The following is a 17004-nucleotide window of genomic DNA, read 5'->3' as shown; positions in this document are numbered from 1 at the left end:
CTCTGCGTGGCAATTAAACACAGATAGACTAAAAGGTACAGCTAAAATGAACCTTAAAAAAGCATTTTCTACAGTTTGTAATTCCCTGGTGTCTAAGATGCCCCATACACCAGCCCCATAAGTGGCTGTACTGACACATTTGGCCGAATAGATCTTAAGTAGGATTGCGGGGGGTCTTTTTCCCATCTTACGCGAGAAAGCCATGAGTGCTGCAGTCGCTTTTTTGAACGACAGGATTCTACTCCTAATTGCTGGACCCCAATGTCCCCCGCCCTCAAGGACTACACCCAGATATGAGAAGGTTTTAGTGGTCTGCACTTTTTCCCTGCGTGCAAACAGTTTGCATGTTTTGGACTTGCCCCTGGTGCACGTCATCGCGAAGGTTTTTTTAACATTTAAAGTCAAGCCCCTAGCCTCCATAAAATTAATATAAGGCTGACTGCAATCCTCTCTCTGTCTTAGCCATAATGACAGCATCATCCGCATATAATAGGGACACTACTTGTTTGGAATTGATTCTTGGTGAATCAATAACTTTGGACACCAGGACATCCTCTAATTCATTAGTATATAAATTAAAAAGAAGAGGCGCAAGGACGCACCCTTGCCTCACTCCACGTTTCACATGAAAGGGTTTGGTGCATTCACCGCTGGTTCCAAATCTCACCCTTGCCCTTGCCCCAGCGTAAAGTTGCCTTAAAAAAGAAATAATAGGCTCTTCTATTTTAAGGTTTTCCAGCACCTTCCACAACCGATCGTGCCTAACGCAGTCAAATGCGGCACTTAAGTCAACAAATGCTGCGTAAAGTTTTCCCGCCTTGGCCTGAACGTATTTCCCTTGAAGGAGTATAAAATTCAGGACCTGTTCCACAGTGCCCATCCCTTCTCGGAATCCGTACTGCACCGGGGATAGAACTCCTGCTTCTTCCACCCAGGATAATAGCCGGTTCAAAACAACCCTTCCCACAACCTTCATAAAAGAATCAAGAAGGGAGATAGGACGATAACAAGAGGGGCTCTCTCTATCTCCCTTCTTGAAAATGGGAATGATGATAGAATCGGACCAGGTCCTGAGAAGACCCAGCTCACTACTTGCGTCCATAACTCTCTTCAGTATAGGGGACCATAAGTCGACTGAGTATTTGAACAAATCGATTGGAACTCCATCTATACCTGGGGCTTTGCCTCCCCTACTCTGCTCTATGGCGGTGGACATTTCGCCAATTGAAATTCCTAGGTTTATTTTTTGGAAAATCCGAGATGCCTCCTTTTCTATGCCCACCATGTCAACTAGCTTTGTGGTCCCCTCCGGATTATAAACTTCCGAGAAGAAGTCGATCCAGGAATTTTCGCTAATGGCAACCTCAAGCCTAGCATTGTTTGCAACGTTTAAAAAAGGTGCATTAACTGCACGCCAAAATTGGGCACTATCCTTGGATTGTGCCACAAGAACCAGATTATTCCAAGCCTCCTGTTTGATGTTCTTCTTGCAGTTCTTTCGGGATAGACAATAGATTTTTCTACAAGTAGCCACCTCGACCGGATCCCTATTCTTTTTGTGTAATGCAGCCTTGAGATGGGAATGTGCCCTTGAACAGGGAGCATCGAACCAAGAATTGGTCGTCGGCCTGGAAGTAGAACCTCTCCCCTGTCGGGACAAACTATCCCGGATGTTTTGTGTGATAATCTCAAAGGCTGCCAGGGTCTCCTCGTAAGAGGCCTGAGCAGCTAGGCACCTTTCGATTGAGGCAAGGGATCCCCTGACAATCTTGGCAAGCATGGCCTCTACATCAATCTGACTCCATTTAATGGCATAGCCATTTTGTCTGGGCATATCACAGAATTTTAACCATGACAATCTTTCTGTCAATGTATTATGCTGGACCTGTGGTAGTTTAATGGCAAAAGAAAGGGGAAGATGATCGCTAAACCCTACAGAATGAGTAGTGTAGCCTGTATACCAGGTGGCGTGACTTTCTGAGGCGACAATAAAGTCTATAATGGTACCAAGCCCTCTCCCCACAAAAGTTGCACTGAAATCAACACAAGGGGAGCACAATCTATTGACAAAGTCTAAATTAAAAGATGCCAACATTTCGTTCAGCGATTCGCCCCCATCCAGGTGGGAAAAGTGAGGAGATAAAACTTCAACACCTGCCCCTGTAAATCCACATCCCCCCCCCACTTGATCACACAAATTATGATTAAAATCCCCCCCGCAAACAATAATACAATCCCTCCCTTTTGGGCTGATTGCCTCATATAAGTCTTTGGTCAGGGAAGATACCAGATCTGCGACTAAGAGTTTGTTCAAATTATTATAAACGTTAATCAAGATAATATCAACCTTGGAGGCCAACCGAATTGATAAAATCTGATGGCAAGTTCCTAATTTGACTACCTTGATGTTCTCAACACCCAGCAAGTTCGAAATATATATACAAAGCCCCCCACTATTCCTCCCTCGTTTGGAAGGCGAAGCAGCAGCATGAAAAGTACTATACCCATTTAAATGAACAGGCTCAATAGTCCAGGTTTCTTGGAAGCACAGGAATCCAAAGGAACTGACAAAATCAACCCAAGAAGAATCCAAAACCCTATCCCCAATCCCTGCAATATTCCAAAATAAAAACTCGATATTCCCTTGTAAGCTAGAATTAACAGCTAGTACCCTATTGCTACGAGCAATAGGAAGCTTGCAAATCTGCCTAGCTGTACTAGCATCAAGGGCTTCGGAAATAACAGGGCCTGGATGACAAATGATAACTTCAGTACTGGCTGCAAGAACTACAGGGTTAACAGGGCCCAATTTACAAGTTGTGGCTAAATGAGTTTCATCGCGCAGCCCTGGAACGATGACTGGGGCAATAACATGACGCAGCCCTGATAAAATGTCTGGGCAGCTGTCAATGGGTACTGGAGATAAAGAAATTGTCGAACAGATTGGTGCAGAGAATATGCGACTCAGTCAATCCACTCGCTCCAATTCTCGCAAACTATCGTAACGATTATGGAGGGGAATTTGGAGCCGGTTTATTGACCAAGGATCGGGTGGGGCACAAGGGTCTGTTAAATACTGGTTCCAAGGATCCAGGTAAGCCAGATGAGCAGAATGTGCAGGATTTACTAACGGCGGGGCAAGTGGAGGTCTAAGAGCGTGATGGTGACCCTCAGGGTAATAACGTTGTCTCCTCATACAGTTAACCTGTGGGTGCCTAAACGGCCTAATTAAGCTTTCCACATTGGGAACCCACGATCTTGGCTTTTCCACTGGACTTAACAAGTTCCTGGGATAGAAATAAGGCAGTTCTCTTGGGGTAATCGAGCTGCTGCTTGTGGGGGATGGCTAGTTCAGAATGTAGCTAACCGCCCCTTTATCTTTAAAACTGATTATAACAATGTCCCCTGTGATGTTTTTTGGGCTGGGACCCAACCATGCAAGTCGCCGAACCATAAGTATTTCACCATTTAAGTAAGGGGTTAGGGGCCGGTTCTGTTTTAGCCAATGAATGGCTTTGTTTTTAAGTTGGACCTGGTCTTCCCTCTTGCCTGCTTCTAAAACTGGGACACCCGTTAAGATTACCACAAAAGGGGCCGCTTCAGGGGGCAAATTGACTCTATGTCTTTTAGGAATATAAGGCCCAACAGTGACATCTACAACTATAGGGTTGGGTAGTAGACAACTAGGTGTCACACGCCCCGTGACTTCCTTATCCTGCCTATTGGTATCGTGTCTAGGGGTTGCAGTAACCTGCGACGCCATACTTTTAGGTTGTTTGGTGTATTTATCCTGAATCCGAGTCACAGGAACCGGGGGAACGATGCCAGAGGTAGGGGCAGGGAGTGCCCCAGTTGGGCCCTTAGTGCTCTTGTGGGACCCCTTAAAGGCTTTCTCTTGATCATCCAACTGAACAGTTATCCTCTTAAGCCTCTCCACCAAAGGCAAGGTAAATGATCTAATCATTTTCTCAATACTCCCCAATAAGTCTAGTCCCTGTTGATCTGGAGGATGGATGGTCGTAACAGGCGGAGAGAGTAAACCCAAGGGTAGGTGGTCTAACTTCTTAATACAGGGAGAGGACGTAGCTTTTTTTCTCGCAGTACCATGCCCCTTCCTTCTCCTTTTCTTAGGCGGAGGACCATGACAGAGGTGTGCTTCCGCATCAACGGGCCGTTTATTGGTCTTAGGAGATGGCTCAATCACTACTGGCAGAGTATCTGTCAGAAGTTCCACCTCATCTAGGATACTGACCATCGAGGCGGAAAAGTTGGTAATAGAATTAGAAACAGCCAGGGAATCTGGGGAGGTAACCCTGTCCTGAAGTAGTAGAGGAATACTGGAATCAAGCGGAGGCTCAGGACTTTTAGGACCTTCAACTCTATCAGTTAACAGAGGCAAACCTAAAAAAAATGGAGCCCTCTGAGGATCTTTTACTCTTAATATATTCAATTGAGCGGCGCCTATTGGCATGTCGCTCGGCCAAGTCTAGGTCCCTATCAACCGTGGATACCGTCCTAATGACAAAATTATCTAACGTACCCCGTTTAGCTCCCCCCTCAACAGTAAAAATAGGAATGGGTGAAGACATTTCTATATATATAAATATATAATACAAGTGTTGGCAATAACATAAATGAATATACAAGAAACAAAGTGGCACCAGATAAAAGCATTCCTTGCTTACGTAGACTACAGGAGACAGTGAGAAGCCCGGCCTGGCCTGTTCTGGCCTCGGAGGGCCTCAGAGGGCCCGCCCTTTGCCCGGGCTTCGCCCCAGGCGCTCCCGCACAGCGGGATTCACAAACAATTAAATAGGTTGGCCCGTAAATGTGTGATTGGGGCGGGGCAATCAAGGAGAGCGGGCCAGGTGTAACGGCCGCGGGGTTGCCGGGACTCCTGGGATATCGAGTCCCGGTCCCGGCGCTCGCAGCCCTGCAGCCCTAACAGTCACCCACAGCAGCTTCCAATGGTCCAATTTTGGCAGCAGTGATGATGCGGGACCCGCGAAGCGGGTTCCGCGAGCAGTAGTGATTTCCTGGTGGTCCGTGAAAAGGCAGCAAAGTCTCTAGTAACGTCCCACAGAAAAAACGGCAGGTAGGGCTTTTAACGATGTGTGAGTGGGGCGGGGCGATCAGGGAGAGCGGGCCAGGTGTAACGGCCTCGGGGTTGCCGGAACTCCTGGGATATCGAGTCCCGGTCCCGGCGCTCACAGCCCTGCAGCCCTAACAGTCACCCACAGCAGCTTCCAATGGTCCGATTTTGGCAGCAGTGACGATGCGGGACCCGCGAAGCGGGTTCCGCGAGCAGTAGTGGTTTCCTGGTGGTCCGTGAAAAGGCAGCAATGTCTCTAGTAACGTCCCACAGACAAAACGGCAGGTAGGGCTTTTAACGATGTGTGAGTGGGGCGGGGCGATCAGGGAGAGCGGGCCAGGTGTAACGGCCTCGGGGTTGCCAGGACTCCTGGGATATCGAGTCCCGGCGCTCGCAGCCCTGCAGCCATAACAGTCACCCACAGCAGCTTCCAATGGTCCGATTTTGGCAGCAGTGACGATGCGGGACCCGCGAAGCGGGTTCCGCGAGCAGTAGTGGTTTCCTGGTGGTCCGTGAAAAGGCAGCAAAGTCTCTAGTAACAGATATGTTTTAAGGCATGGGCAAAGAGGGCTCCCGCCCGGGGCCCCAGTTTTTATCAGGGGCCCCCTATCAGAGATTTTTCAACTCTGTGCCTGACCTATCTCTCTTATTCTGATAGACCTGAATTGCTTCTTAAATATACATGTCTATTTCTTTCAATTTATGTTTTTAAAAGAGGAGCCTGGGTGATGTGGGACTTTGTTATGTACATTTTCAGAGAAATATTTTTAGCCCCATGTAACTTCCAAAATAAGTTTTATTTAGAACAAATCAATGTTTCATTCTCTACTAATGGAATGGGACCACTGGAACAATTTTTTATAACACTGCTACAATGACATTTTGCAACAATTTTGAAAACTTAAATAGTACGGTTTTGCCTGGCAGTACATGTATTCTGAACTTTGGTGCCTAGAACACTTTGCACTGGGGTTGCTTCACTTTTGGAATGCCAACATAGCACATAACATTGTGGTTGTGTGTACTTTCATCACAAATCAAGGTTTGCATTGGAAAGATGGAATCAAATTAAGTAAAAATAATACGGGTCTATTAGTATGGCGTTCGGACTCCAGTCCGCTTACCACCCTAGCGGTGCTGGGACTGTCCGCCAGTGGTGCGGCAGTCCTGCACCGCCAATTAGAATGCTACTGCCACCATGGTGGTCGAATCCTGTATATTTAACATTGTTGCGGGTAGTGCTGTATTCAGAACCTGCCACAATGTTAAAAGGGCATGGTGTGCATTTGCATGCACAACGTGACAGGCACTGCGTGGTGCCTGCCACCCTGTGCATGCAAATGTTGGGGGTACCATGGGTAAACCCCAAGTGCAGCCACCCACCTCCAACCCCCTGGGGGCCCGCAACTGGCCCCCAAAGGCATTCTTCGCATGCCTTTCCATTATCGAAGTCTCCGCTATGGAAAGGCATGGGACCGCCATCATCGTAATATGGATGTCAGTGCCGCCACCATTTTGCATGTATTTTCCGCCCGGAAGGCAATCGGGCGGATTGCCTACTGGCGGACTGTCTTTTCATCCGCCTGGGTCCCCACCGCCATCATAATATGGTGGGGGAAATGTTAAAAGGACGGACAGAAATGTTGGGCGGATCACCACCGCCATACGGATGCAGATGCGATGAAAAATCGCTAACTCTCCTCGAATACGATGATTGAGCAGATTGAACTTTTATGATTGAGAAGTCTCTGTGGATAGTAAATTGAGAAACACCGTCCGTGAAGCACCGGAATTCAAATATCCTTATTTTGTGACGATCGCCCATTTAAAATAAAAGTTACAGAACAACGATTTCTCTTGCCTTTATTTAGAAGTGGTCAACAAAAATTGTGTTTGACTTTTGGATCGCTTGAAGCATTTTTTAGGGGTCAACTGTTTTATACTTCATACTCCTGAAGATGGTCTCATGGTCGGATGCTTAGAGACCGAAACGTCGACTTTAACACTACTTTCTGGAAAATAATTCATGATAGAAAAAGTGTATACAATTGTGACATTGAAGGACTGAATAATTGCATTTGCTTTCCTCTTGTTACATTGTGTGTCTAATTTTGTAGTACCCTTGATGAATTTCATAAGATAAAATTCATTTTATATACACCCGAGTCTTTTGTATATCTTTCCCTAATGTGATTAGTCCATGGGTTCCTATTTTAAATAAGGAACTGAGAATTTTAGAATTAAGCTTTACAAAAGGTTTCGAAAAGAAATTCATTGGCTAGTTTAAGAATAACTCTTGCACTTGAGTATACACTAAAGCAATATAATTGAATATTATAAATAAATTCCCTTGAAGGCATCTTTTACCCGTTTATTTTATTTTGCCCAGGCCCTCAAGGGTAGATTGGGTTTCCCATTATATTTAATTATGTACAAGGCAGCTTTAAGCCACTTAGGGCCATATGTAGGTGGCCAAATACCGGTCGGTAACGACCGGTATTTTGAGTTTCAGATGTAGAGGGCCAAAATATTACCGATTCTGTAAATTTAGCAAATCGGTAAATTTACCGCATCTGTAAATTACCGAATCGATAAATTTACAGAATCGGTAATATGGGATGTAGGTGGCACTGAAAACAGTGCCAAAGGCCCTTAAGAATTTTTTATTTACCATCAAATACTATTTGATGGTAAATAACGAATTCCTGTGTACATGCACATCTGCGCATGTACACCTGTGCCATGTGGCACCCATACATGCCCTAAGGGAATGTATGCGAGTCACATGGCACACAAGCCTGAATCAGGGGTGCAACAGTGTGTCAAAGTGACACCCTGTCCCCCTTGTAAAATCAGTAAATTTACAGAATCAGTATTTACCGATTCGGTAATTGCCATTGGTTCCTATGGGCCTCAACCATAGGAATGAATGACAATTACCGAATCGGTAAATACTGATTCGGTAATTACCGAATGTTACCGATTCGGTAATTATTTTGGTAAATATACCTACATAGCATTTACCGATTTGTAAATACCGAATCGGTAAAATTCGGTATTTACGAATCGTTAAATACTATTTACCTACATGAGGCCCTTAATGTGGCTTAACGCTGCCTTATACATAAGCACCCTTTCACGCTATGGTTAGCGTGAAAGTGCCATGCAGTGGGTGTTGTGGCAACACCCAATGTATTGGATGTTGCCCCCTATGTACAAGGGTGGTGTACATAGGAGGCAGCGCCAAAATTAAGACCAGGAAAACCCTGGTCTTAAGTTGGCGAAACGAGGAGAAATGCATTATTTATTCTCATTTTTTCTCTTTCCATGGGTGCTTCCTTGTGCAGCACACATGGAAAAAGCTACATGCCATGGTTTGTTTATGTACAGGAAGGTGTCCCTTCCTCTCCATAAACAAATATTTAAAAATAATGCAATTTTGTTACGCTCATGTGTGCTGCATGAAGCAGCACACAAGAAAGTGACAGAATTGCATTTTAGGATTGTTTATGTGCAGGAAGGGACACCTTCCCAGGGGGAAATGCAAGGCTGCACCACATTCTTGTAAATATGTTGCAGCATTGCATTTCAGAAATGGCGGAGCGTTTCGTTAAGCCACGGAGGCTAATGACACGCTCCGCCACTTCCTAGTACATATAACCCTCAATTTCCTAAGTTTAGAATCTATGACTGTGCTGACCACAACTAGCAATGTCTAAAAAAAAATTTAGAATATTTGGAAGTTTAAGAAACATCAAAAGTCAGCAAAAGGCTTCCTGAAATTATTGCAGTATGCCCCACATCTCTCAAATAAATTACATTTAAAAAAAAATTAATCTTTAATGCCTTTCTTGGTTTTCAATTCACTAATTTTAAAGGCTCTCTTCTATATATATAATGAAGTATCATTGCACTATTGCAATGGCTTTTGCAACTTGTAGTCCCTCCTAATTAACCAGGAACAAGTATGGGAAATTGCATCTTGAAAATGTGTAATTTATACCTGTTATTTAGTGTAAATTTTTCTGATAGGAGTCCCCAAAATATGTTTTTGCCAAGGGACCCAATAGTTCTTAAGATGCCAGTGTCTACGAACTATCCTAGGAGGGCATGAGTGCGTTGAAAACGGGTGCTAAATTCAAAGTTCTTTTGAACAGGTCCCCCAAAATTAGCTCGGACCAGGGCCCCCAAAGTTACTGTTTCCCTCAAATTCATGCAAATTGCTTTCCTCGATATTTCATACAATTTGGGGGAAATTACACAAAATCCAAATATGGAATTTAACAATATATTTATATGGGAAAAGTGTTCTTGTGTCCCAAATTATAAAAAATATGATTCCCAAAACACGAGTACCATGAACCACAGCCAATCACATTCTGGTTCTCACGCACCTGTGCCAGAGTTTTGCAACGCAATTACGCCTTGAGGTATAACAGTAACATTTTGGAAATTGCACATACCAAGCATAATGCAATATGCACAAATGTATGCAAATTATGTCCGAATAATTTATATTTGGTCCAAGACTACATATATTTACCTTCCAGGTCTTTGGTGCAAATACAGCAAAATCAGACAACCCAAAGGGGCGACCACAACAAAAATGGGGTAATTTTTCTCAAATTGTTTGTTAAGGATCTTTAAAAGAGATAACATGAAAATTCACATAGCCTTTACATTAAGGGACAACACTGTCTCTTTGACAGGCCCAGTTTTGTGTTTTAAACAATGCCCATTGGGTTTCATCACTTGTTGCAACGCAAACATGACACCACTCCTGTAAAGCCCTCTATAAAGAAATGTCCCCCCCAGAATGAAAGGAGAAGCTGATTGCCACCCCTTGACATCCAACATTTTATCAAGCTTCATGTGTTCACTTGAGGCATGAGGTAGATTTAAGAATAGGTGGCCTTGCTATCCAGTGCACACCATTAAATTGCACCAGCCGTGGGCTTCTGAGCAGAGCTTCAAGCACCTGCACTCATTCTTTTGCAAATTCGGGACCACTTGAAGGGGTAACAACGAATTCCCCCTTCTCGTTGTGTGTCACGGAGTTCATACCCCCGGATGTGTATTTTCCAGCATACCAGAGATAGTTGGAATATTTCCCCTTCTGAAAACCACTGCAGACACTTGTTAAGCTCTCCTGACAACCTATATAGTGTAATATACACCCCCAGCCCTTTATTATGACACCAGCAGAAACTGTGGATAAACTTCAGTGACTACTGGTTGGGGGGAGGTGGGCGGGTTAGGAAATAAATAAACCAGAAAACTTACCTGCTGGTCACCGTCACCTCTCCCCGCAGGAACCAGGAACAGGAAGCACCTAGGCTCCCAGACTCCCATAGCCAATCACAATGCTGCTTATAGCTGCATTGTGATTGGTCTGAGCGCCGTGGTTTGGCACTCAGAGATGCAGCCTGGGCATGTTCTCCACCCAGGTTATAATACAGCCTTGATGGAAAACTTGCAAAGTGAGCATGACTATTCCGTATCGGATCAGTTACCACTGAACTGTGGCTGGACGTGGACTAACAACATCAATTGAGGGGATCCATTATCTGGTCCACGAGCTCCAGGATAGGCGGATAACCGGAACTCATGGTTTCTTGGCCTTGTGCACTCCTTCTTTCATCGGTCCTGAAGAGGCCAAGAATATTTGGCCGAAACATGTCAACATTTCCTTTAAGAAGTCCCCACAAATATAACAGCTGTGTATTCAACATCAAGTACACATCATTAACAAATTGAAGAGAAAAACTACACTTCCTGTTTGTGTACTAATATAAGGGACTATCTTCGATTGTGGGTAAAATCTATAGCACATCCTCCACTGTATATTTAAGGAATGAAGAGGAGTTCTTTTTAGGATTGTTTAACATTGATGAATATTTTTGTTTGTCTTGTTTGATGAATTGCTATATAGTTTTTGCTTATTGCTTGGTTTTAATCTTTTATCATGCGACACCATATATTAACATATATTTTTGTACAGAAGAATTGATTAATACAACCCAACATGATTGAATAAAGGAATGTATGTATTTAGGCTGTTGATCGATGATTAATTGAGGTAATAATTTTAATGAATTTGCAGTGCATGTATTCTTCCCCACATCTCAGTTTTTTGTTGTAAATTGCTTTGGATATAGCCCTTGGGATGCGGGTGACAAGGGCTTAACCCTCACCTCTTCTTTGCATAGGACAGTAGCCTGTAGCACATTCAGAATACTTTTTTGTCTGTGAATTCTAGTGCTTGCAGTTTTTAGACCTTGCCTGCAGGCGGTTTTTGTTGTTTCTGTTTGAACATCTCTTGTGGACGATACAATACATTGAGTGGGCTGTGGGTCAGCCTCTCACTCATGGTTGGATGGCTTTCTTCTTCTTTAGCGTTCAGCACTCCATGGGACTAAATGTGGTGCCCTGCTCTTCCCCCATTTACTAATCATCCTCCCTTCCTCCAACTTTGTAAATCTGTGTGTGGAGCTGCACACTACCCCCTCTCTAGCAGTCTATGTAAATATGTCCTGATCAATTCATAGTGTTGAGTCCTTGCTTCACAAGAGAGCTGCTTACCTCAACCCTGTGACTGGGCACCAATTTCTCCCTTTGGCTCTGCACTACACTACAAAATAGGGGAGAAGCGGCCTCTTTCCCCATGTAGGTCTCTGCAGTGACTTCTCATTGAACTTGCACCTTCCGTTTTTGGGCAAATGCTGGCACCGTCTATTGGAAGTAACACCAAGGAAAAAAACCTTGGCAAAGATAATAGCTCAGCTTTTATAGGGGTGAGAAATATAAGCTTAGTCCTCATGGTCAGATCATAGAGTTATGGGGTTAACTGTCTCTTCCTCGTCCATATAATTCTGCCTCATCATCATTCCTAGGATGGTATCATACAAGGGCCTACAGACACCAGGGCTCTCAAGTTGTAGGTGCATGATTCTAAATGCACTGCAAATGGGGGTCCAAATCATGAACAGCAACAGCCATCTTGAAGGCTGTAGGAATGTGCACATTAATCAGATTCGCTTAATTCGTGCAGCACGGCAATGAAATCAAGTAGTATGTGTGTGCACATGGACCCTGTCACATCCCTTATCTGTGAATACTGGGATGCTACAGTATACTGATAATTAAGCTTACCAATGGAAGAGTCTATGGATGTTATTTCAAGCCCCTGCACTGCCAAAATGTCACCTATTGTGACGCTCCGGCGGTGCAGATTACAAAATCATATATATGAGGTTACACAAAGCCACTATGCATGGCTTTGAATGACCTCATGGATATGGAGTAAGGCAGGACAGCACAAATAACTGCTCTTCCTTACTCTACGCTCAGGAGGCATTCCATGAGCATTGTGGTGGTGGGTTTTCCCATGCAACACCCATGCTATTTGACGCTGCCCCAGATTTACAAGAGCATGTAAAACTGGGGAAACGCTAAATCTTTACACCTCCCGATGTGATGTGTAACAGGGAGAAGTTTCTTTATTTCTCCTTGTTATTTCCTCTTTCTATATGTGCAGCATTCTGCAGTACACATAGAAAGAGAAAAACGCCTCTTAGGATTGGTTCTGTGCAGGAAGATGCCCCTTTCTGCAAAAAACAGTCCTGCCGACAACACCGACACCCTTGCACCATGCTGCAAAGGTGCCTGTGTTAATGCTAGGCAGCCGGAACAGAGCCAGCACAGGGAGGAAGGACAGGAATGCACCATGCTGCATTGATACAATTCATGCCCTTTCACTTTGGCATAGGACAGTGCAGCAAGATGACTTGCTGCTCTGCCCTACGCCAAATTCCCATACATAAGGGCCTCTTTGAATTTGTTGACCTAGAGCCAAAGGGCCAGGGCACAATTTGCCCATGCTTCACGGTGCTTGCATAACCTCTGCTGTATCGTACAACAGTTCAGATTTCAGAGGCTACAGTGGAATATGTATAAGCCCAACACAGTAAAATTGCAAAAGAAAATGACTGGCCACATAATTGGATTTTCCAAAGCTGCAATTTTCATCAGTAGCAGAACATGCTCACATAAGCTGTTTATGGCGCTTTTAGCACTTTTTATAAAAACGTACTTGCATAAAAGGTGTTGCTATTCAAAGTCAAATTCAAAATAGGCTTTATTCGATTTAAAAGACTTAATCATAAAAACACATTGCGGCACATAATATAAATACAATCATAAAATCATAGCTACACATTGTAGCACCTATTGTCTAAACAGTCATATCAGATTGTGTTAAAAATTGTTAAAGTATCATCTATACGAAACTTTAAAAGGCCAGGTCCGTAGTCCAAATTGTTTTCCTGCATCTAATCACAGCTTTCGGATTCTTAGATAATGGCTAATATACACATCATGTTCTAAAAGTTGTAGTATAAAAAAGACTGGGCGAAATAGAATATACAGAATAATAACATGTGCATTGTGGATTGCATAGATATATCATCACATGGGCATGGGCATAAGGCTCTTGATCAAACGAAGAAAAGAAGAGGTGTCAGCACGAGGAATCACTGTTGTTTAAAAGAACCCTCACTCACCAATCTAGTTTGTGACATGCTTCAACATTAGGTTCCCACCAGAGAGGCCGGATGCCTCCCTGGTGTGCTACAATGCCTGAATTACAGCGGAGCAGGTATTTGTGATGTGATGTAAGTGCAACAGTGAAGTAGTGCAAGTTAAGATACCTTGGTTAATACCCAGTAGAATTTTAATGGTGGAAAACAGGATTATTAAAATGTATTTTTTCCACTGAGCCAGGATTTTTTTAATTCTTTACCATTCACCATTCACTCACTTCTGACCCTTCCACTCACACTCCTACGCCACACATAGTATTGTTTTTCAAAACCTGTGCTCCCACGTAGTTGTAGGTCGCAAAACACCACGTTCCGCAGCGCGGCGGGAAGACCCCGATGATGAAGCATACCACCAAGGGTCCTTTTGGTGGGTGAGGGGTATTTAAAGAAAGCTGTGTGCTTTCCACCATTGTAGGAGACATACGTAGTCTGGAGGAACACTTCTATACTTTCCCCTAAGGGTGGATCCCTTTGTTTTTTGATGATATGGCCTGTGACCAGGACCCCCTTTGTTCGAAGAGGATCCCTAATCAATCAGACCAATATTAGCAGGCGTATGTCCTGCTGCTTCATACATATTAAAATGTATAAGGATATTAAGAGGTTTCCAACTCATCAGTAACCACAATTGCAATTCAGTTGTCACATGTTTTAGAGATATTAATATGTGTGTTGAAAATTATTACATGCATTGGCAGAACTGGGTTTGTATAATTTTCATATGTCTCCAATCTCTTTTACCTTTTTATTGTTGCAGTGCTCTGAATACATCCTATTTTTCTTAAATGTCAAATACATTATTATATGATTTGGTTTTACATTGATATGGTATAAGATTCTTTGTTTCAGCTTTGATTTTTGTTCATCTACAACTTAATGACCCATCCCAACATGGAAAAGACTAAAGATTATAGCAATCATGGAGGGGGGGGCAGGTGTGATGCGACCTACAAACATGTGGACAGTTGAGGTAATCAATTTGAATACATACTCACATGGCCAGCTCCATCTGGCAATGCTATGTACCATTTGGTGGTCCAAAGATAAAAAATAGTGTACTAAATCTGGTCAAATGGGTCACATCTTTCTGGGTGTAAAAATCGAGGAGGGATCAAGGCTCCTGAAACGATTTTAAATTACTTCATCGAACTGATGAAATTTGATTAAATAAGAATGATTATTGTATGAAATAAAAAACACAGAAGCAATTGAATAAAATTTCAGGTTTACTTCTATACCGTAACATCCTAAATTAAAAGTATATCATTGCAGTCATTTTGCTACTTGCCTGATGAGAAGGTTTCATGCAGATTTTCCAGTACAAGCGGCAAAAAGTAGCCAGGGGCAAATGCGTCGGAGTTTGGATTGCAGTACATTTGAAAATAACTCTCCCCATCAAACTCCTTTTGATATAAATCTTTTAAGTCGGATTCAGATTCCATCGTGTTAGCTTGAATATCTGAACAAAATGTGGCAGTTTTATCTCACACAACACCTTTTTCGTGTTGCGAAATGGATCCTTGATACTCTGCCAAGCTTGTGATAGTCGTGGTGAAAGCCAAACGGACCTTATGTAACCTCTCAGTTTACAAAGCTCCTCCTCTTTTTTTTTTCTTTAACTCAGTGGGAGCATAAGGTAACCTTTTATTTCATGTCATACAACCCTGACCCAACCTATGCTCCTCCTCTTTGGAAAAACCCGGGGCTGCCAACAAATCCTGCTACGCCTTTAATTACGAGTCTGGGAAGGTCTTGTAGCTGCCAACGTATGCCTGAGGCACATTAAATTAGCTGCATGCCTTGCTTCTTGTTGCACAGACTGCACCCGGGGGAAGAAGCGTACATCACAGAAACGTGACCGTATATCTATTTACCAACACTTTCTGAAGAGCTAGGTTCGAATCCCAGCATCGGCTCATTCTGTAATTCGTGACAAATTGCGTAACCACACTGGGTTTATTAAAAACAAAAAACGTGACCTTGTGTATAGTAATCTGGTGCTCATGTATACGATTTTGATACCTTTGGGCCAATTTCACTATATATAAAAACTGCCAAAAATGTCAAAGTGGGAGCGACAGGAAGCTAATGCCGATCCTGCTCTGGCAGTCTTTGGTCCACCATCTTGCAAAACAAAGCAGCGAGGCCACACCTTGTGCTCCACTCCTTCAGAAAGGAACTTAAAACCTGGCTATTCGATAAATAATGCACCCCCTCCCCAAAGCGCCTTGAGACCCTCTGGGTGAGTAGTGTGCTATACAAATTCCTGAACTTGAACTTGAACTTGAACTTCCTCGTCCTTTACCGGCAGTCCATACTATAGGAGGACACTTCAGACTCCACAAACATTAGTTGCCCAAGCAGCCTAAATAATACACTAGAGATGGTGACTTCTCTTTCTAGATACTGTGGGAACCAAACCCCAGTAATCTCCTGAATCAGAATACTTGATCACCCTCATTTTCACCCAAATAATTCAGCTCCATTGTATGCAGTTAATCTAGCGGTTACAGGCTACACTCCTCATCAGCTAAACACAATTTAGCAAAGTTAAAATAAAATGTTGGATGCATAAAGGACTGAGCTAAGGCAAATAGTGAATTTATTACCAAAAAATCAAACCGCAGTACCGAGAAAAAAGGCTTGAAATGCAATGAAGGCTCAAATACAGAGGTATAGATAAATGCAAACTCAGAAAAAAAGTAATAATCCCTAATTAGGCAGAATCTAAGTAAATATTCGGTGTCAAACTCATAAAGAATACTGATGGCATTCCAACTGCAAGTCTAAAGCAAATTAACAGTCTTGGAGGAAAAAGGAAAGTTACCCATGAGAAAAATAGTGAAAGAAATTCCACCAATGACAGAAACCCAGATGTTTTATAGGTAATTCACACAAGCTATTAACATATTTTCCAAATTCAGAATGATATGATCATGGCTAGGGTTGCATTGGAAAACCAGAAACAACAACATAATATTCTAAATCTTTAGTGCTAACCTATTTGGTAAGGCAAGAGAAATCTTCCTCCTGCTCCCTCAGCAACTGCACTCTAGAAATGTGGATGTATGACATTACAACGCATGCCTTTACCACCAATGCCTTTACAACGCGGTATTTACAACGCATGCCTTTACAGCGCATAGCGCTTTGGGGTGCTGGATAGTGAATAGTTTAATTCACTATTCCAACTCCAGTCCCCGTGGATAGTAGGGAAGGTGTTGGATAGTAAATTAAATCTATTCCCTATCCTAGAGCGCCCCCGAGCGCAATGCGTTGTAATGGTTTGCGTTGTAAAAGTTGCGTCGTAAA

General features: G+C 43.2%; 1 protein-coding gene across 1 annotated transcript in view; it reads right to left on the bottom strand.

The window, feature by feature from the left end:
* Positions 1-15218, bottom strand: part of LOC144823649 (nicotinamide N-methyltransferase-like) — a 202168-nt gene extending 186950 nt beyond the window's left edge. The window contains exon 1 of the mRNA XM_078682338.1: positions 14981-15218. Coding sequence (XP_078538464.1) covers positions 14981-15134 — 154 coding nt within the window. The 5' untranslated portion in view covers positions 15135-15218. The remainder of the gene's footprint in view (positions 1-14980) is intronic.
* Positions 15219-17004: the final 1786 nt, after the last annotated feature.

Source organism: Lissotriton helveticus, chromosome 3_1 (assembly GCF_964261635.1).
Source record: "Lissotriton helveticus chromosome 3_1, aLisHel1.1, whole genome shotgun sequence".
NCBI classification, from domain to species: Eukaryota; Metazoa; Chordata; class Amphibia; order Caudata; family Salamandridae; genus Lissotriton; species Lissotriton helveticus.
The sequence above is the reverse complement of the archived record's forward strand: the minus strand, read 5'-3'. Positions and strand labels throughout refer to the sequence as shown.